Source organism: Rousettus aegyptiacus, unplaced genomic scaffold (assembly GCF_014176215.1).
Source record: "Rousettus aegyptiacus isolate mRouAeg1 unplaced genomic scaffold, mRouAeg1.p scaffold_m13_p_17, whole genome shotgun sequence".
Lineage (NCBI taxonomy): Eukaryota > Metazoa > Chordata > Mammalia > Chiroptera > Pteropodidae > Rousettus > Rousettus aegyptiacus.
The window spans coordinates 9,315,552-9,342,778 of record NW_023416292.1 but is presented as its reverse complement, the minus strand read 5'-3'; the positions used below and the strand labels follow the sequence as shown (position 1 = coordinate 9,342,778).

Below are 27,227 nucleotides of genomic sequence, written 5' to 3'. Positions count from 1 at the left end.
AAAAGAAGATAATATAGCTAAATAGAAATGATGAAAAGGTCCAAAATTGTCACTGAAACCTTCAGAAGCACTAGACTGCCTACCCTGTATCTCTCAGAGCACCAACTGATTTAAGTTACTAAGAGAAGTGTTATTGAAGGAATAGTCTACAGATAATAGAATAGTGAAATTCTAATTTATCCAAGAAGCTGTCACCATTTGGCACTCCTTCATTATATCAATTCTATTTACAAAGATATATTGCTTTCCTTTTAAAACTAAGGAAATTAAGGCTCACAGATATTAAACGCCTTTCTCAATCACGAAGTTAATATAACAGTCTAAACCCAAACCAGGTCTTAACGCCACACTTAAGGTAACTAAATTTGAATTAGATTATTCTACCTTTAATGAGTAGAACAAAAAAAATACAGAGTATAAGACAAGTACTGGCAAGTACAGGAAGAAAGATGAAGAGAAGATAAACAAGGAGTTCAGACAGGAGCCTATAAGACAACACAGCAGAGAAGAATCAGAAAGACTGAAGATGACAGACAAGCGTACAGGAAAATGAGAGCTACGAAGAGGTATAAATTTCACACTATGTAAAAGAGAATGGGCTTTTCTGAGAAAAACTGGCCTCTCAAACATCCTTTTTACCCAAGGATTTCCTTGGAAAATAAAGGCCTTTTCTCATTTACCCCCCCCCCTAAAGTAAAAAAACAAAAACAAAAACAAAAAAACATTTTTATGCATGGAACTATTGAAAATCATTTTCACAAACTAGAATAAAAAGTAGTTCTTCCAATTCTGTTATTCTACCCTTAGTCACCAAGAAGAATATAGCTAATACCTCATTACTGATTCGAAAAAAAAAAAAAAAAAAAAAAAAAGCAATGCTGGAGGAAGAACTGGCCATGTTAGACTTCTAGAAATACATCTGTATTTTATGGGAAATTTTAAGAAAATTTTAAGAGAATTTTGACTATGCCTGATTTTCATCACATACACAGAATTTAATCTCACATAAGATCCTTCTTAGTCACATCTTATATTCTTATCTTTCTCAAACACTCCATCAGGCCCCAAGCCACTGTGCTCTTGGTCAACCCTGCTTAGTTTTCATTCAGATTTATCACATTAGAAAGAACATCCAAGTCAACCTGGGTTTGCTGGAATGTTTTGTTTGTTGGTGCTTTTTTTTTTTTTAAACAACTTTAGTCACATAAAAGAATAAGCCTGTTTGAGATGGCCTTGATGGTTATAGTTTTTTTTAAGTGCTGATTTATTATATTTAATGGTATTTTGTTCTTTTCAGGTACAGCCTACCATTCATGACTTATGCTAAGTGTTCTGACAACAAAAGGTGACCTTGAGAAGAACAGTAATTTATTGTTCTACACGTGTGCCACAACTTTGGAGCCATCAACCTGTGTATGACAGAAATCCAGTCAGTCAGTGGATCTGCTTCCCCTTTGCATTTAACCAAGCCCCTATAAATGTTTTTACAAAACCAAGTTATGTGGCCACCGAGTTCAAAGAGTCACCAGAGAAGCAAAACCAAAAGTCATAATAAAATTCATGCCCATGCGTTGCCTCGATTATAATTGCTCTCAATGTTGTTTTTCTGCCACCAATAAGCTGAATGAAAACTAACACATCATTAGGCCATACAGTATTAAGTGCCCAGAGACAGGCTTCTCTTAGATTCGACAATTTCTTTCTGATCTCTAACCTATTTTTCTGTTTTGCGATTTTAGAGGGATCTACCCAAAAACTAATCATTCAATCCCCTCAAAACAACATTGCCTGGCCAGTCTCTTCATGACAATAAACTCGACAATAAATAAATAATCTCCTAAATGTCTTTTAGGATGATGCTAATCCCCTAAGTGTCTCTTACATTCTAATCAAGTGGCTTCTTAAATACTAAGGTAAAAAATTCTAAAGATATACTGAAGGAAAAAGGAATAAAAAATTAAAATCAAGAAGCCAAAAAATTTCCCTCATAATATGGAATAAAATAACATCTCCATATATTGAGGAATTTTTTTCTGCCATGCTGGTAAATATGGAAAATCCCCTAACCCCACAAAGGCTCATGCTCATTCTTTCACTGGCCATAGAGACATTTTAAGAGAAGTAACAAATCCATGGAAGACTTTTAAAGTTCAACAACTGTTTTCTTGATGTCATGTTACTGATCACAAATCTTTCCTTTGAGATGATGTAAAGTGACCAAAAGAATTACTGATTATAAAGCAGTTAATTCTTCTCAATCCTAAAAGTTTTATACACTTCTTTAATGCATCTCCACCTTAAAAATTGAATTGACTTAAAAGGGGTTAAATATTTGGTGACAGAAGGAAATCTAACTTTGGGTGGTGAACACACAATGAAATATATATATGACATACTATTGAATTGTACATGTGAAACTTATTTGATTTTATTAATCAATGTCATCCCAATAACTTTTAATTAAAAAAAGATGAAATTAAATTGACTTAGTAAATACTAGAATTAGAACAGACTCCATTCTATCTTTCTTCGGATTGATTTAACATGAGATATACACACACACATATACAAACATACATACATACGTACATATACATACGTACATATACATATACACACACACACACTTAAATAATTCAAATAATGTGCCAAGCAATACTCTCAGAGTAGATCACATCTAAAGCTCATTTCAGGATAATAAAGAAAATCCTCCCCAGCAATTGGCTTTCTTTTACATAAGCCACCAACAAGTTCTTCACACCACTTATTCCTACCCTTCAGAAGAAGAAATGCCTGATAGTTATTGAACATCTATTATGTTCAAGACACATGTTCTTCTCAATGTTTACAGTCATTTCAGCATCATCATAGACCATCATCATAGACCCTCAAAAAAATTTCGTTAAATGAATGGAAAAGTAAATGACAGATTTTGCACCAATATTGCATAGTCTAATTATAACTTCATGATGAGATGCTCTAATTACTTCTATAACTTAGTGCCTTTCTCTAACTTAAACAAGAGTTACATAAAATGCATGTCAAAAAGTGCATATAATTATTGTCTATCATTTGTGTAAGTGAAATGCATAAAAAAGGAATACGGAGTAACATGAATAGAAGTGGCATAGTGGGACTAAAAAGAAAATCTACATTTGGATTTAATTTTATGAAAAATTTTCATAACAGTATTAATAAGGAAAATACAGCACGGATATTCTAATTATAAACCATTGTGTAAAACAGAATGAAGCCTACAAACTCTTTTTATTGTTTGACAAGTACAATTTTGCAAAATGTGCTCCTTAACATTTTTCGAAAATACAGTATGTCTGCACACTGATCTGGTTATTTTTTAAATGAAACACATTTTGAGACCACTAATAGTAACACAGTAAGCTTCTGAGGAAAAGCAGATTTACGTTTTCAATACTTCCTAAAAGAGATATAGACAAGCTAAACTTCTTTTACAAGACCCATTGTTTAATTATTAGGACATAATTTAAACTGTTAAATTACATAAAACTATGTAACTCAAGTAATTACAAAACAACGAATAACTTTCTCAAAGTGCCTAATAATCTGCTAGTACTGAAATAGACATAGCTTTCCATTGAGTTTTTTAGTTTTATTTGTTTTACTTTAAAATACTCAGAGATATCTGTATTTCTTCTGAGCAGAATCAAGGTTTTTTCAGTAATCATGGGGATTAAGCAACCCTCTCATTTTAATGTTTTTAAGCTGTGTTGCTAAAGATATAAAAATATGGTGATACTGATGACAGACCATCTAATAAAAAACCCTTCGCAAATCCTCATCTATCTCTCTGCTTTTGCTATAGAGCAGCTGTGCCTCACACAAATTCACATGAATGAAAATATTTAGATGAGAAACCACCCACTTAGTTTATTTTCCATATGACTTTCCTGTAATTATTTTGTAAACTGTTCACACAACAATACATAAAAACATCTGCAAAAACAGGTAATTAATGTGTCAAGCCAAACTAATGCATTTTTTATGGTGTCCATGCTTCGTCAACTGTAATTATAACTCTTTTTTAAGCAAATGATGATGTGTTTGTTGCAATGTGCAAATGGTTATTTTAGATGCTCTGTTTACTGTTCATACAATCTGAATATAAAACTCCACAGCTACTTTACCCCACACAGCAATGCTTTACCTAGCTTTTCACAGAAGCAGTAAAGTGGTTCTCTTTTCCAATAAACATTTCCAGTAAATATTTTTGGCATTAAAACATGAAACTCTCAACATAAAAGTTAACACCAAAATAGCCAACAGTTCAAGAAGCATATGCCAACAATATCTACCCAAGGTTTCTTCCTTTGGTTCTAACCCTGCAGGAAATACAGCACTTTATGCCAATCGGCTGGGCTGCAGTACGCTAACCCTCCTGACTATCCAAAGAAGGTTCATTATTGTTTTGATATATAATATCCATTCCACATAAACCCATCACACACATGTATCTTTGACATGAGACAAACGAATGCAGAATCAAGTCCTGCCCCAAACAGTTTCACATTCAATGTATTATGCTTGAGTTCTAACTAGCAAAAGATCGTCATTATTATTGTTACACGGTAACATTGCATACCAAAAAGCATCCTCAGATGGACATTTCTGAAGGCCCAAGGTATGTGATCTGTAAAGTTCCGTCTCCAGAGCCAACAAAGTCTAAAATCAAGAAAAAAGTACAACCCTATAACATTTTTCTAGGGTCCCTTCTCTTTTTTAAAAAGGCAATGTTTAAAACATCTATGGTAATTACCTGTAGTATAAAAAAACACTTGGTTAAAAAGAACTAGTAAACATGGTTTTCTGTTTATTTTCACCATCAAATTTTTTAAAGATAGTATAAAATTAGCCCTTCCAGGTCTAAATTTATGTAACTCTTTATTTTGATACTGGTATTTCTAAAAAGAGCTACTCTATTCTTCCCTTAAATATTAACTACCATAATATCCTACAGGTGTCTAATGAGCTACTGGAATATGCTATAGCTGTCTGTCTATCCCCGCCTTGTCCCAAAAAAGAACATAAAAAAAGTATTATAGCAAATCAAATGATAGTTTCCCAGCTGCCAAGCTTGAGTTTTAGATCAAATGCTTATTTTGGAGAATCTGAGGTTGGGTTTAATCAAACAGAACAAAGCCCTAGTTCCAAACATGCTGGAATAGAATATATAAGACCAAGACAAGAAAACAAGGCAGAAACGTATTTATTAAAGCTAGAAATCAAAGTCAGAACCAGCTATGCAAGATGCCTCAAGACTGACTTCCATTGCTTAGATAGCTACAACTATAAATGTAATAATGCATATAATTAATGCCCCTTCAAATGGCTGAATTCTACACAATATCGAACCTTTGGGAGAAATAAACTGATGTCCCTGTGGAGGACTGAAATACTAGACAAGGGGCATTTTAAGCCTACTTGATATTTTCATAAACTACCTGAATACTGGTTGTTTAATACACTTGCTTTAGAATTCAACTTACTTATCACCTCCTCAAGAAGCCTTCCCTATAAATCTTCTCCCCGCAGTCAAGTGTTTCTTTACATCTATCTTTAAAATCATTCTTATTCAAAAAAGTTTATAGAAAATTTCCTATGTGATAGACACTATGCTGGAAGATACAATAATGAAAAATGCCCTGCCTTCAAAGATACTGCAAGTAAATAGGTAGTCATTCAATAAATAATTTCACAAGTAATTATTTCATTATATATATATAAGTACTTGAAGCAAAACAATGTGCAATGAGAACAAAGTTCAGGAAATCTATTCTAAACAGAGGTGAGGAAAGGTTTCTTTGAGGAAATGTCACTGAAATAGAGACCTGCTGAACAAGGAAGACTTAGCAATTGAAGAAGCAGTAAAGCACTCAGAGCACACCTTACATGAAAGCTCTAACCTGGGAAAGACCTTGAGTCCTTCCAGGAGGGAAAATGCCACTGTAGCTAAAAAAGAAGTGAAAAGGAGCAGTTCAAGATGAACCCGGAGAGGAGGCAGAAGCCAAATTATTCAAAGCTCAGTAGCCCATAAGATGTTTAAGTTTTATCATCAAAGCAATGGGTTTAATGCAAGAAAGTGACAAGTTTAGACTTCATTTTCAAAAGATCACTCAAGCTATTGGTAGAAAAAAAATATTCTAGAATCAAGCAAGAGCAGAAGGAGAAAAACCAATTGTAAAGTTGTAGAAATGATGACGGAAAGTTAGACTTCCAGAATGTCAAAGTGAAGAGCCTGGCAAAACCTCTCCCAGGACAAAACTAGTCAAGATTATGAAAAACAACAACTCTGGAAATTGACTAGAGTCATACAACAAATTGGGAAATATTTATATAAGAAAAAGAACTGAACTACAGTAGGAGAAGCAAGAGTGTTTTAACACGGAGCTACTCCTCCCCACCCCTAGCAGAATGCAATGGTAGATGGAGATTGACAGCCTTCCTACTGCTGGAGAGAGTTGGCCTACTTTGGATGACCACTGAAAATCTCCATGCTACTGAAATCAACAGCAATCAATGACAAACAAGAGACGAGCCCAAATTTTAACAGGGAACTCTGAGAACGGTATGCTTTGATAAGCTCCCACATATTCTTGGGGATTCTGAAAGTTACACACATGCACCAAAGAGACCACAGAGGGCCCCAACTATTCGCTCATTCCTAGTGAATGGGAGGCCTTACATAAGCAGAAAGTAAAAGCCAGAGCAGACCTGCCTGAACTTTGAATGTCCTAACCCACACAGACACTCTCAGTAAATGGCAGAAGTCTCAATGACTCATGAAGTTCAAACACAGTATCTAAACAATCGTTCACTAGCAGGTGGGGAGTGAGGGTCAGAATCTACAGTTGCTATATTATCTACAATGTCAAGTTTTCAACAAAAAATAAGAGACATGCAAAGAAACAAAAATGTTTCATAAACAGAAAAAAAAGCAATCAATAAAAAATGTCTGATATAAATCTTAACAAACACTTCCAAGCAACTATTATAAATACGTCCAAAAAACTAAAAGAAATCATGTTTGAGGAATTTAAAAAATACAAAGACAATGAATCATCAAACATATAACAGCCAAACTGTCAAACCCAAACAGAAAATCTTAAAAATGCCAAGAGATAAACAATTACTCATCATGAACTAGAGAATTTCAACAAGATTAACTGATTTATAATCAGGAAAATGGAAACCAGAAGAGGATGGCATATTTGAAACGCTGAGAGAGGAAAAAAATGTCAACCAAGAATCCAATAACCTGCAAAACTATCTTTCAACAATAAAGGCAAAATAAACATTACCATCTAAAAAATAAGAGAATTTGCTGTTGCTAGTAAACCTACATTACAAGAAATACTGGGGGCAAAAAAGGAAATGACACCAAAGAGTAACTCAACTCTAACTGAAAAAATAAAGGAAATTACATAAATATAAAAGACAGTATAAATACATTTTCCTCATTTCTTCTCCAAACCAGTTTAAAAGTACATTTAAACAACAATTATAAAGCTATGCTGTAGGGCTTATATAAAGATGTAACATATATGAAAATACTAGCAAGAAGGAAAGGGAGCTATACTGAAGCAAACTTTCTATATATTACTAGAATTAAGGTAGTTTTAATCTGAAGTAGAATGTTTTAAGTTAAAATGCTTTTTACTATAATCTTTAGAGGAACAACTGTGGGGAAAAAAGAAACTCAAAATAATACAATCTGTATAGAAAATAAATGATACACTAGAAAAATATCTACCTGCCACAAAAGAAAGCAGTAAAAAACAAAAGACATGAGACAAACACAAAACAAGTAGCAATACGCCAGACATAAACCCAACCACATCATTAAATACACTAAAAATATATGGACTAAACATGCCAATCAAATAGCAGAGATCATGAGACTAGTTTTTTTAAAAAAAGGATCCAACTATATCCTGTCTACGGAAGACACACTTTGATACAAAGAAATAATATGTTGAACATAAAATGATGGAAAAAGATATATGATGCAAAAAATAATGAAGTGAAACAATCATACTAACATCCAAAACAAAAGATTTCAAAAATAATGTTACTAGAGACAAAAACAGACATTTTATGTTAAATTAATAAGGTTAATTAATTAATAAAGTTAAATTAATAAAAAGTTAAATTAATAAAGAAGATATAACAGTTATAAACATGTACGTAGCTCATAAGTGTCCTAAAACAGATGAAGCAAAAACTGACAGAAATAAAGGGAGAAACGGACAATTCGACATTAGTCAGATTGTCTCAATAATTGCTAAAACAAACAGGAAATCAGCAATGATGCAGAACTGAGCAACAATATTGACCAACCTGAATTAACTAACACTGGCAGAATACTCCACTCAAACAACACTAGAATGTGTTCTTTACAAGCATATATGAAACATTCTCCAAGACCATGGGCTAGGTTACAAAACAAACCAACCTCAATAAATTTAAAGGAATTTAGATCATACTAAGTATACTCACCAACCACAAGAGAATTAAAATAGAAATCAACAACAAAAGAAAATTGGAGAAATTCACAAATATTTGAAAATTAAACATTTCTAAGTGACAGGTGGGTCAAAAAAAAAAAAAAAGAAAACCCACAAGGGAAATTAGGAAGAATGACAAGCCTAATGAAAATATAAACAATATATGATAATTTATTAGATATAGTAAAAGTAGTGCTTAGAAAGACTTTATGGCTTTAAACACCTATATTAAAAAGATCTCAAATCAATAACCAAAGCTTCTACCTCTTAAGATGAAATCTAAAAAGTGAAGAATAAACTATGCAACAAGATAGCAATGGAAGGAGCAGAAACCAGTGAAATAGAAAACAGAAAAAAAATAGAGAGAAATCAAAAACAATCAAAAGTTAATTCTTTAGAAAGATCAACAAAATGAACATTTAACTAGCCCAACCAAGCAAAACAGGGAGAAGACACAATCAAAATAATGAACATATCCATCACTCTCAATTAATAATTCTTTATTTTGCCTTCATTTGTGAAAGGTATTTTCACTGGGCATAGAAGTCGCAGTTCACAGGGTTTTTTCTTTCTGTGTGTTAAACATGTTAGTCAACCATCTTCTTGTTTACATTGTTTCTGAAAACAAATCTGAGAAAATTCTTATCTTTGTTCTTCTGTACATGTCCTTTTTTGTTTCAACTGCTTTTAATTTTAAGATTTTATCACTGGTTTTGAGCAATTTGATTATAATGTGCCTTGGTGTAGTTTTCATGTTTCTTATGCTTAGGGTTTGTAGGGTTTCTTGGACCTGTACAGTCATGCACCGTGGAACAACATTCCAGCCAATGATGGACCACATATATGATGGTGGTCCCATAAAATTATAATGGAGCGGAAAAACTCCTATCACCTAGTGACGTCATCACCATCATAACATTATAGCGCAATGCATCACTCAGGTATCTGTGGTGATGCTGGTGTAAACAAACCTACAGCACTGCCAGTCATATAAAAGTACAGTACATACAATTACAGCAGTAGGCTATTCCATCTAGGTTTATGTAAGTACACTCAATGGTCATACGATGACAAAATCACCTAATGATGCATTTCTCAGAACATACCCCCATTGTTAAGCAGCACATAACTGTAGCATGTTTTCATCAAGTCTGGAAACTTTTCGGGCATTATTTATCCAAATTATTTTGTCTCCCTCAACCTCCCCCCTTTCAGAGGCTCCAATTATAAATAAAGTTGTTCTGTACCTTACTGATGCTATATTGTTTTGCCTTATTCTTCAATCTCTCTGCTCCATTTTATAGTTTGGATTACTTACTATATCCTCCAGTTCATTTACTCTTTCTTCTACAATATCTAATCTGCCACTAATTTCATCCCTTATATTTTTCATTTCTAATACTGTAGCTTTTATCTCTATAAGTTCAATTTGGCTCTTGTGTAAATCTTTCGCATCTCTACTTAACTTTTTGAACATAATAAAAATTAAGTTTTAAAATCCTTATCTAATCATTCTAACATCTGTGTCACTTCTGGGTAGGTTTTGACTCATTCGTTTTATTCATCATTATAAGGCATATTTTTTCTGCTTCTTTGAATAATTAGAAAATTTTTATTAGAAGCCAGCCATTGCAAATTTTATCTTATTAGGTGGTAGATATTTTTCTAATACTATAAATATTATTGAGCTTTGTCTGGGATACGGTTATGTTTCCCGAAAGCAGTTTAATCCTTTTGGATTTTGCTTCTAAGATTTGTTAGAGTGAGCCTAGAGTACAGCTAACAATTATTCCATTCCACTGAGACAAGACTCTTCTACCCCATAGGTCCCCAACCCCTGGGCTACAGACTGGTGTCAGTCCGTGGCCTGTTAGAAACTGGGCCACACAGAAGAAGGTGAGCAGTGGATGAGTGAGCTAAGCTTCATCTGTATTTGTAGCCACTCCCCAGCGCTAGCATCACTGCCTCAGCTCCATCTCGGTGCATCAGGCATTAGATTCTCATAGGAGCACCGCTCCCTGGTGCCAAAAAGGTTGGGAAAGCCTATGACTGAGGTTTTCAAGACTACCTGTTAAGGAAAGATACTACTGCCAATCCTGCCCAGAATGTTTCCCCATATCCATGCACTAATTGGTACTCTGTTGAATATTCCAGAAAACACTCTGAAAATCTCTGTACTGTCATCTCCTCTTTAGATAAAACACTAAGCAACAAGCAATGATCTTGCAAGCTCTGAGAACTCCAGCTTTGGTCATTCTAGACTCTCAGCTCCATCTCTTTAACTTGGAGGTTTTGCCAGTAACCACATGATTCTCTCTTCCTGAATCACAGCCTGGGTCATACAGTGCAAATTCTTTTATTACTGGATCACTTAATTTTAAAGGATTATTACCATGTGCTTACATGTCATATCTTTGCCTCTTATTATTATTCCCTCCAACCTTGCTTCTTGATGCTTGGGTAAAGACAGATCTTTTATTAACAGTGCAAGTCAGGGTACTATTCCCCCTCCAAGTACCAAACCAATCACCTACAACTGCTTTTCCTTTATAAGGAAAGGGGCCATCACTGATATAAACTGATTCAAGGTTAACTGTTTTATAGCAAGATTTTGCTGTATTTGTGAGCTTTTCTCATTGACAGCCAATAAAACAGATACGCTTTTATTAATTGGAGAATAATTTAATAACATTTCATATAGTTCAAAAATCAATTTAATCATAAGGACCTAAGACTTCTATAATCGACTATTACAGAATGACTATTCTGTAACAATTGGTTAACTACCAAAAATAAGGCAGAGACTACTAAAAGGTAAGAAAATGTCCTACAAGCATAAAAAAGAAAGCCACATTATAGAAAGTATCGTGAAACCCTCAAACACTTTTTTGAATCTATTAATAAGCACCCACATTTCAAGGCCTGTATTAAAATGATTAAATAGAGTCGCTTGGGCATAAAGAAAGCCTTGACAAATTTCGAAAAACAAATCATTCAGACGAAGTTCTTTGAACACCGTGGAATTAAGGTAGAAATTAATAACAAAAAGATAATTAGAAAACCACCAACTGTTGAAAAATTGAATAGTATACCTATGATATACTTAGAAGTATATTACTTAGAAGTGATCCATACGTTCAGTAGACAAACTAGCGGACCCCTAAAGATGCCCATGTCCTAACCCAAGACCTTGTGAAAATCTTACTTCGCTTGGCTGATGTGACTTTACAAATGTGATTAAGATTAAGAATTTTGAGATGGGGCAAGTATTCTGGATTATCAGAGCAGGCTCCGTCAAATCATATGGATCCTTATTATCAGATAACCTTCCTAGCTAAGGATCTGAAGGAGACTGGTCAGACAAATGCAACGTTGTGGGCTTTGAAGATAGAAGAAGGCACACTCTATGTTCGTAGATCGAAAGACTTAATATTGTTTAAATGCCTATACTTCCCAGATTTATTTACAAAATTAATGCAATTCCTATCAGCACTGCAACAACCCTTTTTGCAGAAAGATGATTTTCTAAAAATTGATAAAAATAAAAATAAATTTAAAAAGTAAGAATGTCATTTATATCTCAATTAAAAAAAGAAAGGGTAATTTTAAAATTTATTGTTAAAAGTGGACCCCAATAGCTAAAACGAAATAGAAAAAGAACAATAAAGTTTTCAAAGGAGCATAAATGAAAAAAACTAGGAGCCAATGCATTAGAAGGCAATAAGTTCTCACCATCAATGCCTATTAATAATACAGCTTTTAGTTAGCCTTACACTATACTAAATTTTATACTAAACAGGGCAATCCCTTAAAGTAGGCTAGACAACATTTACATATGTTTGGAGTTAAAAAACACCATAAACAAGCCAAATTATTTTTATTTTTAAAGTTATACATTTTCATTTCTGAAATTTGGCAATAAGATATCATGTGACTTGCTTCCCTTTAACAAACACGTATTTGCCACTCCTCTTCTGAGAGATCCATCCATTCTAGAGCAAACAAGTTTATCTTTTGGGTTTCCTAATATTTCAGTAACTCCTATTCAAAGGAATAAATCAATGGCCAAAACTTTTTTGTAGCACTTGAGTATATGCTGAGTGCACAGAAACTTACCACATTCATAGGGGCTAGACACATTCTACAGCCACCTGTACAATTCTGAGCTAGTCTAAGTGACTCAAAGGAAACCTAGAAGTATATGTAGGTTTGTGGTTTCTCCAGGAAGTCTATTCCTCATTGTGCGAAGATGACTCGAGACCCACTAAGAGACCTAGAATGATGTAGTACCTCAGCACACTAGATCATAGTTTTTGAAATATGTGTGGACAACCCTGAGCGCCTAGTATCCAGGGATGGGGTAAACTGTAAAAAATGGCTTGGTATTGCTTATTATACCATTTACCTGGATGAAAACTGTAGAAGACTGTTTGCATCTCTTAGCTGACATCAGAAATAGTCTCACTGGTCAAAAATATCAACTGTCAAAAATGAATGAGATATAACATCCAGGAATTCTTTTTCATTGTGAGATTGATAATATATTCAGGAGGTAGAAGGGAAGCAAAGGGAAGAGAAGGAAAAGGGGTGGAAAAGAAAGGAAAAGAAGAGATGAGATCTCATTCTGAAGGCCCGTCACTCTGTATTTTATATTTTTACAAAAAATCATTTTGTATTCATTACCTCAGTACCTCAGTACATATAAGGAATAAAAACTGATTGAATGGTCAACTAGATGAACAGATGACTGAATGAGCAAACAAATGAGTAGAAAGAAAAAGAACAAACACTCAAAGTTCAAAAATATTTGATATTGGAGAAGACTTGTTACTTCTGTTTTAAAAAGCTAATCTAATTAGGGAGGAATGTGTGAGAAGCAGCATGGCATTATGGAAATGAGACAAAATTTAAACTCGGAAAGACCTAGATTTAAATACTGGCTGAGACTCTTGCTGGCTTGTGCCATTGAGTGAATTGTGTATTTTATGTAAATCTTGGTTTTCTCTGGCTCTGAAACGGGGATTGCAGTATCTACCTTACAAGCAGAGGAAACCAGCGACTGTTGCACCTAGAACACACCAAACAAACCAGCTCCCGAATGTGCTCTGAAGTTCATAATGCAGCCACAGATGGGTGTTACAAACAACGTTCACCATCTGGTGGCTTCCTGTTTTAAATAATTATTCTTGCTAACTAGGTGTCAAGCTTTTAAAATCATTATATTACATGTCTGTACCCTCTAAATTTTGTGGTCCTAAGACAAAGCTCAATATAATCAGCCATAGTCTAATATATAGGCTTGTTCGAAGAGTTAAAAATAACAGGAAAAACCCCTTCTACAGCGACAGACATGTAATAAATATTACTCTTATTTAAACATTTCATTAATACCTTCATGTCTTCCATTTGCCATTCTATATTATCACAATTATTCTAATAAGCCTACAATTGGCAATAGATATCAATCATATCAGCCACTTGCAGAAATATATAAACAAGAAAGAAATGAAAAGATATGTACTAAAACATTCTCTTCAAAAATTCAAGTTGATTCCTTCAATCTTGACTTCTGAATTTTTCTCTCTTAAATTCACAAAGACCTGAGGACTTAGAAAAGTAGAATGTACCTTAATTTCAAGAGCCATTTCTAAACTGACTGAATAGGTGAAGTGTCAGGTTCAAAAGGAGAATTCAAAGTTACCACTATCAGCCTATGCTTTTTCTCTGCTTAATGGGCAAATAAGACTGCTGCTATTGTGTTCTGCATCTAGTCTCAGCTGTGCAAACACCAGTTAAGTAAGAAAAACATCAAGCCATCTCTATCTGATCTACAAATAACACAGATAAACTCCTTCAGGATGAATAGTTTAGTTAGGATGAAGAGCTACTATTTAGAATAACAAAATCTGCCAACTCATAAGGACCTCTGTATAAAGCACTCCTACTTACCACATTTTTTCTCTCTATATTATCATATATCCAGAAATAATTATTCTAAAGCATGCCAATCCAAACCAAGGTCACAGGTAATAATTCTTATAGCAAAAGTTAAATTAAAATGATTCATAAGTATTACTGGTTACAGTGATGTTTCAATAACAATTCTGCCATACTAGAACAAACTTTCCTTAAGGACACACCTCTTCTGCTCGTAAATGTCAAGTCATCTCACAAGCTAGAGCCCCTCATTTTCCCCAATTTAAAGAATAATGTCCATTATTCTCAACATCATACTCAATGGTGATAAGTTGAAAGCTTTTCCTCTAAGATCAGGAACAAGATAAGGATGCCCACTTTCATCATTTTATTCAATACTTCCTTTATTCTGGAAGTCTTGCCAGAGCAATTAGGCAAGAAAAAGAAATAAAAGGTATCCAAATCAAAATAGAAGAAGTAAAACTGTCTCTACTTGCAGATGACATATACAGAAACCCTAAAGACATCACCAAAAAACGGTTAGAACTAATGAACGAATTTAGTAAAGTTCTAAGATACAATATCAATATAGACAAATAAATTTTGTTTCTATATACTAACAAACTATCAGAAAGAAATTTTAAAAAATAATCCCATTTATGCTGCATCAAAAAGAATAAAATACCCAGGAATAAATTTAACCAAGGAAGTAAAAGATCTGAAAACAACAAATCACAAATGAAAGAAACTAAAGAAGACAAAAATAAACAGAAAGACATCCCATGCTCATGGACTGGAAAAATTAATATTGTTAAAAATGTCCATACTATCCATATCTATCTACAGATTCAATGCAATCCCTATCAAAATTCCATTGACATTTTTCACAGAAATAGAAAAAAACTATCCTAAAATTTGTATGGCTCCATGAAAGACCCCCAAATAGCCAAAGCAATCTTGAGAAAGAACAAAGCTTGAGGCACCACATTTCCTATTTCAAACTATAATACAAAGCTATAGCAATCAAAACAGTATGATACTAGCATAAAAACAGCCAAATCAATGAAACCATATACAAAGCTCAGAAATAAATCCATGCATACACGGTCAATTAATTTATGACAAAAGAGCAAAGAATATACACTGGGGACAAGACAGTCTCTTCGATAAATGGTGCCGGAAAAAAGTGGAAAGCCACATGCAAAATGAATGACACTGGACCCTTACCATACACCATACACAAAAATCAACTCAAAATGGATTAAAGATTTGAATACAAGACCTGAAACCACAAATGCCTAGATGGAAACATAGGTGAGTAAGCTCCTTGACATCAGTCTTGGCAATGAATTTGGGGGTTTGACACCAAAAGCAAAGGCAATAAAAGCAAAAATAAATAAGACTATATCAAACTAAAAGCTTTTACACAGCAAACTATCAACAAAATGAAAAGGCAACTCACTAAATGGGAGAAAACATTTACAAATCAAATATATGATAAGAGGTTAATATCCAAAAATATATAAAGAACTCACAAAATTCAATAGCACGTGCACACACACACACACAACGGTTAAGAAATGGGCAGAGGAACTGAATAGACACTTTCCCAAAGAAGACATATACCTATCCGACAGGTACATGAAAAGGTACTTAACATCACTAATCATCAGGGAAATCCACAAAAACACACAATGAGGAACCACCTCACATCTATTAGAATGGCTAGCATCAAAAAGACAATAGGTAACAAGTTTTGAGGGGATGTGTAGAAAAGGGAACCCTTGTGCACTATTGGTGGGAATGTAAACTGGTGCAGCCACTATGAAAACCAGTATGGCAGTGCCTCAAAAAAATTCAAAAGAACTACCACATGATCCAGTAATTCCACGTCTAGGTATATATCCAAAGGAAAAAAATTCACTGTCTTGAAGAGACATCTGCACTCCCATGTTCATTGCAGCATTATTTACAATAGCCAAATAACTTACTTGGCCATCAATAGATGAATGAATTAAGAAAATGTGGTGTAAACATACATACAAAAAAACGGAGTATTATTTAACCATAAGCACGAACGAAATTCTGCCATTTGCAACATCACAGATGGACCTTGGGGACATTATGCTAAGTGAAATAAGTCAACCGGAGAAAGACAAGTACTACATGATTTCATTTACATGTGAAATCTAAAATGAACTGAACTCACAGAAACAGACAACAGACGGGTAGCTGCCAGTCCAGAGGCAGGGGGTGGAGGGCAGGTGAAATGGGTCAAGGTGGTCAAAAGTTACAAACTCTGATTTATAAGATTAATAAGTTCTGCTGGATGGAATGTGCAACATAGTGACTATAGTTATCAATACTGTATTGTATATTTAAAGTTGCTAAGAAAGTAGACCTTGAAAGTTCTCATCACAGAAAAAAATGTATAACTATGTGAAGTGACAGATGTTAACTAAACATATTATGGTAATCGATTCACCATATATACATGTATGAATCATTATTGTAAACCCTTGATTCAATGCTATAGGTCAATTATATCTCAATAAAACGAAAAAACTTTTTAAAATAAAGTCCACGAGCCTGTTAGGAGGAGACTGGTATACTTTTATATAATCCGCAGGCCAGAAGCACTCCCCTGACATTACATCCGACGTACAGTTAAATCTATAACCATGAGGACTGAAACAGGTTATTCTACATATTGGCTAAACATTAGAATTCTGTGATTACAACTCTCAGTTTGTGTAAACAAAAATTGATCACATTATGAATAAACAATAAAAGGCTTAAAGCAATTAGTCTATTATAACCTTTTGGATTTGATGGCACATTAACAACAAAAACCAGTCCAGAGTAGAAATGGATATTGTGATGTCAGAAAGACAGGCACACGTTACGTAGGAATACGTGTTTAAATGGTAACACTCCTTCAGACAGAGTCCTAGCAGGTTTGGTGTCAAGTTCTACTGGAGAAATAATTCACCGCCATAATCACAAAATAACTAACTGATATATTTTTTGTTATTTGCTGATATGCATCCATCATTCTCATTCTGAAGCAAAGATTTTTACTTTTCTGGTGCCATCAAGTGGTAACATTATGAAGTGTTCTAGGATTAAATGCAAATAACTTAGACAAAAGATATCACACTCATGTGTTTTATCTATATCAATTAAATACTAGTGATGTTTTAACACAAAAATTATGTAAAAAGAAAAGGGAAAAATATCCCAGCCAATTGTTTGCAACTCTTTTTTGAACGCTCAACACAAATGTGAATTAAGACAAAGAAGAGAAATGAGTAGATGTGTAAGACCAGAATGCTCCACTAGCAAAAAAAAAAAAAAAAAACCTCCAAAAAATTATGAAACTATTTGAAAAAACAAAAATTTGTATCAAAATGAGATAGCAGTCACTCCATGAGGAATATTCCCCATGAAACTCCATTAACATGGCTATAAAAGAATATCTTTAAGGCAAAATCCCACAAGGACAAAGAGATTGGGAGAAAATATTGCAACAAAAATGTATAAGTTAGCAAGTAGATAGATCAGAGTTTATTGACTTGGGAAACTGAAGAAAGCGGCCTGACTCACACGGCACTGCAACTCTCTCCCAGCATTCAGGAACTGGTGGCCCTAGATCAGAATGAAGGATTAAAACTGAAAATTAGTCAAGAGCAGTTAAAAAGCAGTTAGGATGCCAATACATACACTCCCTCTTCCACTCCATACAGCCAAGTATTTACTCATCTTTACACCATGTTAGAAGACTGAAAGTTTATCCTCTAGAAAAAGTAAAACAGAAGGCTTCTAGATTACCAGACACCAGACAGAGCGAGGGCAGGAGTACTGAAATAAAAAAGTGTTAAGAACGCAGGAGATTGTGGTCATCCAACAGGTCAAAGACCATAGCCAAACAATGAAAATAATAATTTTCTGGAAAGAAAACCATTGGTAGCAGGTCCCATCAACCTTTGATTATTGTATCCAGGAAATCATGTAACTAATTGTAGCATGCTTCATTCTGCTCTTGTAAGGAAAAGGCAAAACATTAAAACAAAAATTGATGCTTAAAAAAAAAAAAAAAGGTAAGCTGTGCTTATATTCAGCAACATTCAGCTCCACGTGTCCCACATCACCCCCATTCATTACCTGAGAGCTTACTGTAACTAATGAAGAACAGTAGGCAAATCTGAGAACCCTTTACACTCCTAGTTTAAAAGCCCATTTCATCTCGCCTCTTCAGGCCATTGAGAGCAAATGCACTAAAAAAGCTCTGTGAACACTCCTGAGAGGTGAAGGCTAGTGAACATGGCCATATCAGAAAAAAAAGAAAAAACAGACTATTATTCATAGAAGACACTTGATTTTTTTTCATCTTATTTTTGTTGATTAACTGATCAAAGTAGAGAGTTAAGTACCTCTGATATTGTCACATAACTAAGAGTGTATATTTATATTTAGGTCATTTAATCTTCAGCAATTTCTCCTTTTCAGTCTTGTTTGTACCTAAGATTATACACAAGATACAGCTATAGGCATATACTTTTTTTCCAGATACCAACATAAGGACATGCTAAAACATATTAACACAGATAAAATTGTACCTTGAACACCTTCTAGGAGTAAATCAACTCCCTTCCTATAAAAATCGGAAGCAGCTTCGTAGTCGTCTTCTTCTTCCTTTTTTAAAGCCAGCTTTATTAATTCTCCTGCTTTCTCCAAATAATCTCTCTTGCCAAGCCTGGATTTCAAACTGCCAGGAAAAAGGCTACGAGTTTCCCGTTCTTCTTCTGTTTTGTTCTGCTCACTGTCAGAAGCAACAGCCCCTAGTGCTGAAGGATCTGATGAAAGACTGAGACCCAAAGTTCTAATGGGAGAATTTTGATTGGAAGCCATTCCATCATCTAACTCGGCAAGAGAATCCACATCAACAGTAAGAGATATCAGATCGCTGTCACTGGAGAAGCCTGGAAATATGATCACAATAATAAACAGATATTAAGTTGAGAATCAGCCAAAAGAATACAAATCATGCTGACTAATCATTTTTTCATACTATCCAAGTCAATCAGGAAGGCTGTAATTTACTGATGGAAGTCAGTGGCTAGCAATTTATTTCAGCTTAGTTCATTCATTTTTGCACTGTCTTTTCTATAACTCTGGGAGATCATCTTTTTGCCTCAATTACCAAACTAAAACTAAAGAAATGTCTTTATCTGGCCTTGTTGTCAAAAAGAGCCTTTACCACAAGATCACATAAACCACTTATAGAAAGCTGATGCTTGTACACACAACTGCTGTGAACATCATGATAAAAAAAAAAAAAGAATAAAACAAAAAGAGGTCCTTGAAATCCAGCTCTTAAAACTTACTGCATGACCAACAGCAAGTTGCTTAATACAATTACTTGTCATGCAAGGCTTTAAACAAGGAATAGCGTCAATGCGTACAAAACATAATATACTACCATTAAACTATATTATAGCAATTATACAATAATTATTTAATTATCAGACAATGTATCCTCAGATGTGTGCTGTTAGGTCACCACCCATACCTGGAAAATATATGCCATTTATTTATTTATTTATTAAAGAACTGAATATTCAGAAATTTTTGTTTCAGCCTCTTCCAAAGCTTTTGGAGTGAACTCTGGTCTATATCTGTATCTGTTTTCTGACAAAAAAAAAAAAATGAATAATAGGTGCTACTGAAATCTTCAGCAATGAAAATGACTTCTCTCGTTCCATATTACTGACTTCACGGTAAATGAGCATGATCTACAATAACAGTTATAAAACTTTTTGGTCTTAGACCCTCCCTTTACATTCTTAAAATACTTAAAGACCTCAAAGAAATTGTTTATGTGGATTATATCTGTAAATATTTACCAATCTTGATATTTAGCAGACTGAAAATTTTAAACATTAAAGTCTATTACATAATTTTATAAAAAATTATAAAAATAATTTTTTCCAAAGCAAAAAATATTTAGTGAGAGAAGTGATATGGTTACATTTCTGCAAATCTTAACAGAAGATGACTAGATTCTCTTCTAATTTTGCACTCAATTTGTTGTCTTATGTTGTTGTGACTGAAAGATCTGAATAAAATGTCACATAGCTATGTAGGTGAAAGTGCAGTAAATATTTTAGTCATCTTTTTAAATAACTGTGGATATTGTTTTTTGATACTACACCAAAACCTGACAAGTGGTAGTTTCTTAAAATTTAGTTGCCATGGAGAATATAAGTTCCTATCAATGAAATTTGTTTGCTACACTCAAATGCATTGGTCTGTCTTGCACACTAAATAAATCTTCCATCCATCATGAGTTTATAACTCCACTCAGTGGTCATTTTGAAAATATTGGTCCCCTGAGTCACACAGATCTTCCAAATGGTGACAAATTTCATTATTACAATATTACCCAAAAAAACACATTTGTTACTATCATCACCAACCTCACCAGAAAATTCTTTAAGTACTGGAAAACTATCAAGCTCTAAGTAGCAGACATAATTTCTCCAAAATTTTTATTTGAGGTTGATAACCTGAATTGTATTCTTGGCAATAAATACTGTCAGTTGTTTTCCTTAAAGTGTCAACTCACTTCATTCACTTTTGAAAAAATATTTGCCAAATATCCAAGTCTGAATAATAACAGTTTGTCTGTCAATTGTTCTTTCAAGCAAAAATGTTGTTCCAGGAAAAAAAGCAGCTAATTTATGGCTCAAACAATTGCACAAGTACTTTCCTCAAGACAACCATGGTAGTTCAGCATGCAGTGTTTTAGTATACTTCCATTTCATAAGAGAGCAAGCACGTCACTAAGACATGTACCTAAAAATTGAGATTTAAGAAAGTTAAGTTTTGACAGTTTTATCAAGGACATTCTTAGGTAAAATTAGCACTGGTGTTACTGCAAGTATGTGTGATGATTACCGTCCCAGTCCGGGGTTGCTGTCTTTTTTTTTTTTTTTTTAAATGCCTGGGTCACTGTCTTGATTCATGCTCAGGCACAGAGAGAGGTTCACCCACCACTGCTTTTGCATCATCAGTGCAAATGTCAACACAGTAAAATAAAGGCAAAATAATTTCCTAGATGATTAACGAAACAATTTCTGCCTTGGTGACCTCCTGAAAAGATATCAGGAATACCTAGGGGCCTAAAGACCATATATTGAGAGCCACTAATCTGTATCATTAAATAAGATCGTTAATAGGGTTATGTAAAAATCAGGTTTTGGAACAACTATGAGATCTGTATCGCCACTGAATATTGATTGCCAAGTTTCTCAGGAAAAAATTTATATATTAAGAAGGAAACTGTTCCCTCAGTAAGTCAAAATTAAAGGCAGATTAGACTATACAATGCTAGATCAGGGATCAGGTTACTTTTTCTCTGCGGGCCAGAGTGTGAGTATTTCAAGCTCTGTGGGCCATCGATCTCTTTCAAACCAGTCAAGATTGCTGCTGTAGCACGGAAGCAGCCAGACAACACATAAGTGAATGAGCATGACTGCGTTCCAGTACACTTTTATTTATGCATATTGAAAACGATTCCATATTATTTTCACGTGCCACAAAATAATATTCTTTTGAATTCTGTCAATGATTGAAAAATATAAAGACTATTCTTAGCTCTTAGGTCATATAAAAACAGGTGATAGGCTGGATTTGGTCCATAGGCCATAGTTTGTCAAGCCCTTTTATAGACTCAAAATGCTTACTTCATATCAAATAAAGCAAGGTAGGGTAAAAGCATGTTACTGGAAGTTATGCTCAAATTTTGAATCAGCTTTAACACACTATTTTAGCTCCCTGTCGATATACTGTTTTCAAGGTTTTTTAACAAATCCTCAGAATCTCCATAAAGAACTAATTTTGAGGTATAAACTTTAGTTATAAAATAACCCATGGGAATATAATGTACAGCAATGTCAACTACAGTTAATAATACTGTATTGCATATTTGAAAGTTGCTTAGAGAGTAGATCACAAGGAAAAAAATTACTGTGTACAGTGACAAATATTAATTAGACTTATTGTGATAATCAACGTGGGGGTTAGGGGCGCCAACCTCTGCTCAGCTAAAAAATCGGCATACAACTTATGACTCACCCAAAATTTAACTACAGTTCCTCATTGTCTATGGGAGGGTTAGTACAAGGACCCCCTATGGATACCAAAATCTGAGGATGCTCAAGTCCCTTATATAAAATGGTGCAGAACAATGCAAACAGAGAGTCCTCTGCATCCACAGATTCCAAACCACAGATAGAAAATATTACTTTTGATCCAAAGTTTGAATCTGTGGCAAAACCCGGGAATATAAAGTGCTGACTATACATTTATTGGAAAAAATTGCCTATAAGTGGACCTGAGCAGTTCAAACCCATGTTGTTCAAGGATCAACTGTGTATACAAATATCCAATCATTAGGATGTACATCTGAAATTACTATAATGTCGTGTGTTACTTATACCTCAATAAAATAAAATAGATTTAATTTTGTTTTTTAAAAGCAACATATTTCATTAAAAGCACAATCTGAGATGAGGTTCACTGGACTTGGTGGAAATCTTTTCAATTCTCTCTCTGACAGTACAGCTGTGTAGATAGTACTTCAAAACCAAAATCTTTTATAGCAACCTATAAAATTACCTACTGTTTTTGAGAAATAAACTTTAAGAGGTTTTTAAAATAATTTTTAAATATTTTATGTATTTCAATGCAAATTTATTTCCTTAAATGGTACCATTATATAACCTAATCCACTGAAATTAATAAGCAGACAAAGTTTAAAAGAAATGTTCTGGTTTACACAGATAATCACAAAAGAAAGGAAATGCTGTTACAGATCTTTTGTCAGCTCTCCTGTGTCTTGTCACTATAACCTTCACATCATCTATCACGTTGCACTGTTCACGCTTTGCCTGATTTTCCTTTCTAACAAGAACAATAACAGCGAAGGGCAAAAGGGTAAAGTTATGTATACTCAGTTTCTTGGCTTTTGACCACAAAAATCTAGTGTCATGGTCATATTTCCTCTTACCTTTCTAATCTCATTTTATTAGCAAAGGAAATAATGATTACATGAAATTAGATCAGAAAAGTAAGACTATCAAAATACCTCAGGAGAAAGTCAGATAGTAAAATAAAGTAATAAGTAAATATTCTATATTAATTGTTTCCTTTTCAATTTCTACCTAATCCTAAAAAAAAAATATTTCAAAGTAAGGAAGCAAATAAAACTAGCATGTTAGAATGCGAAATTTTTTAGCCTATCTAGGAGAAGCAAAGGGAAACAAAAAGACTTCTGGTTTTAACCTTTTTGGAGGACAATTTGGCAATACAGATCAGATGCAAAAAATGCTTATATATTTGACCCAGAAATTCAGCAATATACCAAAAACAATCAGAGATAAGAAAAAAGATCTATGTATAAGATGATACACCACAAAAATCAGTAAAAATTTTTAAATAAATTTCTAACAATAGGAGAGTATAGTTCGTCTCTATGATAAAACATTATACAGCTATTAAAAATTATGTTATAGAAGAATGTTTGATGCTAAAGTATTCATGATCTATTAGGTAAAAAAATGACAAACTGCAGTGTGTGTGGAGATGTGTTATATATATATGGTATGTGTGTGTGTGTGTGTGTGTGTGTGTATACCATAATTCTCATTTAAAAACATAAACACAGAAAAAAGACTAGAATGGTTTATTAAACACTAAAAGTAATTTTCTCTGTATGGTGGGATTACCAACGACTCTTATATTTCCTGCATGTGTATGACAAGCCCCTAAGGCTCTGTACAGGAAGGATATCAAAAGAGATACAGCAAGGACTAAAACTGGGAATCCGAGACTAAAGATATGTTAGACATCATTTGTGGAATACAGGCCTGTATGAATTATGCAGCAGCCAGTACCAAGAAATTTCTAACTCAAGAGAGAAGACAGAAATGATTATAAAGACAGATCTGTTTAAGGCACAAAAACCCCTGACATTTCTTCCTTGCCTATCTTCTTCCTTTAATTCTCTTCTTAAAATGCACCCTACCATACCTAAAAAGCCTAACCTTATCACATCTCCTTGACCCTACACTGCAACTAATCATCCTTCCTAATATTTTCTGATATCTTTCTTTTCCCTATTTAAGCAATTTCTAAATTCCCTTCTCAATCAAGTATTGCTAAACAGCTCGACAACACTCCCCTTCACCACTGCAGCAATAAATTACATATGTGTGTGTGTGTGTGTGTGTGTGTGTATATATATATTCAGCAGCTAGTTTATTCTTCTTACATCTTTAATATGTCTCCTTAATACAGTACCTGCTCAACTACTTGAAATCACAGTCCTGTCATCCAACCTGCTTTATACAAAGTTACATATAAATATCACATGAAGTGGGCACAAGCTCCCTATAACCCAGAAAGAAAGTTAACAATTAAGATGTAGGAACAGCAAACAAGAGGTTCTCAGTTAAGGAGAGTAGGGAGAAAACTGTGGCTAAGGCAGAGCAACAAGGGACAATACAGAGACTATTTGTCAAAAGTTAAACCAACCTGAAGTCGATCCATGTTTAAAGGGGCTCTCTGGGCTATCATGAGAGTAAAAGGTACATTCTTCACCAATGCCATCAAATCAAAAACCTAAGCCTTTTTTGGAAGGGATGAGGGCAGCGGGGTGGGATGGGGAGTCAAAGGTTCTATGAAAGCGTTCTGCCTCCAGATCCATTTCACAGGGATTCAAGTCTCAGGGCTATTAGAGGGCCCCAGGTGACTGGTTAAAAAGCAGCTACAGACAAGAGGGGTTTATTTAGCATCCCAGTTCACCTACCTATCCTCACCTTCTGTGCTTTGAACTGCTCAGAGTAGGGCAGTACAGTGCAATCTGTCTAAGACACCATCTCTGAAAGACATGCACCAGAGGAAAAGGTTGCCACAGAGGAAAAGGTTGCCACAGAATAAATCTTTATACTATAAACTATCAGAAATCTATATTTGAAGACCATCTGCAAAAAGATGTCATTTTTCTTTAGAACAACAGGTGGTCTCTCGTGGTCAACTATATATAAAATACATGGCCTCATTATTATTAGCTGACAGCTTTTACTAAGCCCTGAGGTTCAAATATTGCCAGTCAACAAAAGAGAAGTTCTACTTTTCCTAGTAGCAATAACTCATGCTCCACACACAAAGCATGGTATCTAGCCAACAAAGATCACCCTGAGATAGAAGAAATTCATATCAATCTCCATTAAGAAACAGGCCCTTATAAACATGATTTTAAGTGAATATCTAAATCTAAATCTAGTTAAGATTCTAATGCTAGTTAAAATTCTTGTACGTGATTACCAACTCAACCTTTAGTAATATTATTGTAACTAAAAGAATCATTCTTTTGATGTTTTACATTTTTATAACATCCTTGGGACATATCTGTGCTTAACTCTTGAAATTTTATGAAAACAACCATCAGAATCTCTACTGTATATTTGGTGAAAAACAGAATGAGCTCAGAAAACAACACATTCATCACAATTACAACTCTAATACCGTTATTTTATCATGAAGAACAAAGATCTATGAGTTGGCTTCCCTTTCTCCCTAATGAACTTTCTATGCTGCTACTCTCCATAATCTTCTCTGCCAATCACACCTGTTTGCTGTTACCGGCACACAAGTAGCTCACACTATACTTCTATGCCAAAAATATATTCCCACTGAAACATATTCTCATCATCTCACATAATATAGTTCTGTGATTGCTATTAAAGACCTGGAGTGCCTTGTCTACCTTAGGCACATGGTTCGACTTCTCTGAAATTCCAATTTTAATTGGAAAATAAGGGATTTTTATCTACATCATTTCTAATGTTTCTTCTACTCTAAAACCCATTCCCACAACATGTGCTTTAATTTGCCTCACCCAACACCTAAAGTCCTAATTTCAACATTATCTTCAATAGCCCTAGGGTTTTATGAGTAAATATTTATAATTTGTATCATCTGTTTTACATGCACACATACACACAATGACACATTCTCATTTGCGTTTATCTTAGCAATGACCTATTCTTTTTCTATTTATTTTAAGCAACCCAACCAAAAAATTTCAACTAGTAAGGAACAGTGAATAAAAGTTAAGTAGATAAGCCCTTAAAAGAAAAATATTCTAGTATAATATAATACAGGCCCTAGACTAAGCCCAGTAACAACATTTAGAGTTCTCATGGTGCCACCTAGTGGAAATTTGCTATAAATTCTACTTAAATTTAAATTACTTTTAGTTTAACTTTTTTTTTAACTGAAGGATATTCCTTTTTCAAGTGATTCTGCCTCAAAGCATCAACTTTAAATGAAAGTAACACAAATAATAAAAATTAAAAGAAAATATAATAAAAAAATACTTTGATACAAAAGAATTTTTCTCAAACTTAACTACATACCTTTCCAATAATTCCCACAGTATTTAAGACATTAAATATAATCAACATTGTTCAATTTAACACATATTAATTATAATCTTCGTGTTTATCTACCTAATGGAGAAAATTACTACTTTGCCATCAAATAAATACACAAATCTTGAACTGGGAATGATTTTAAGAGATCCTTTACACAGACCAGCAGTAAATGCTATTATCCTCAAAAAGTACATCTCATTTATTCTAAAATGGCCAATTCAAGACAGCTTAATAAATCCTTTCTTGAGTCTAAAACTGTTAGAATAAG

The 27,227-nt window shown here is 33.9% G+C and overlaps 1 protein-coding gene across 3 annotated transcripts in view; it reads right to left on the bottom strand.

Annotated features, from left to right (window-relative positions):
• RPS6KC1 (ribosomal protein S6 kinase C1) overlaps positions 1 to 27,227 on the bottom strand; it is a 130,950-nt gene that overhangs the window by 65,583 nt on the left and 38,140 nt on the right. For all 3 annotated transcript variants that reach the window (XM_016166464.2, XM_036234497.1, XM_016166465.2), the window contains one exon: positions 19,076 to 19,438. In XM_016166464.2, coding sequence (XP_016021950.2) covers positions 19,076 to 19,438 — 363 coding nt within the window. The remainder of the gene's footprint in view (positions 1 to 19,075; positions 19,439 to 27,227) is intronic.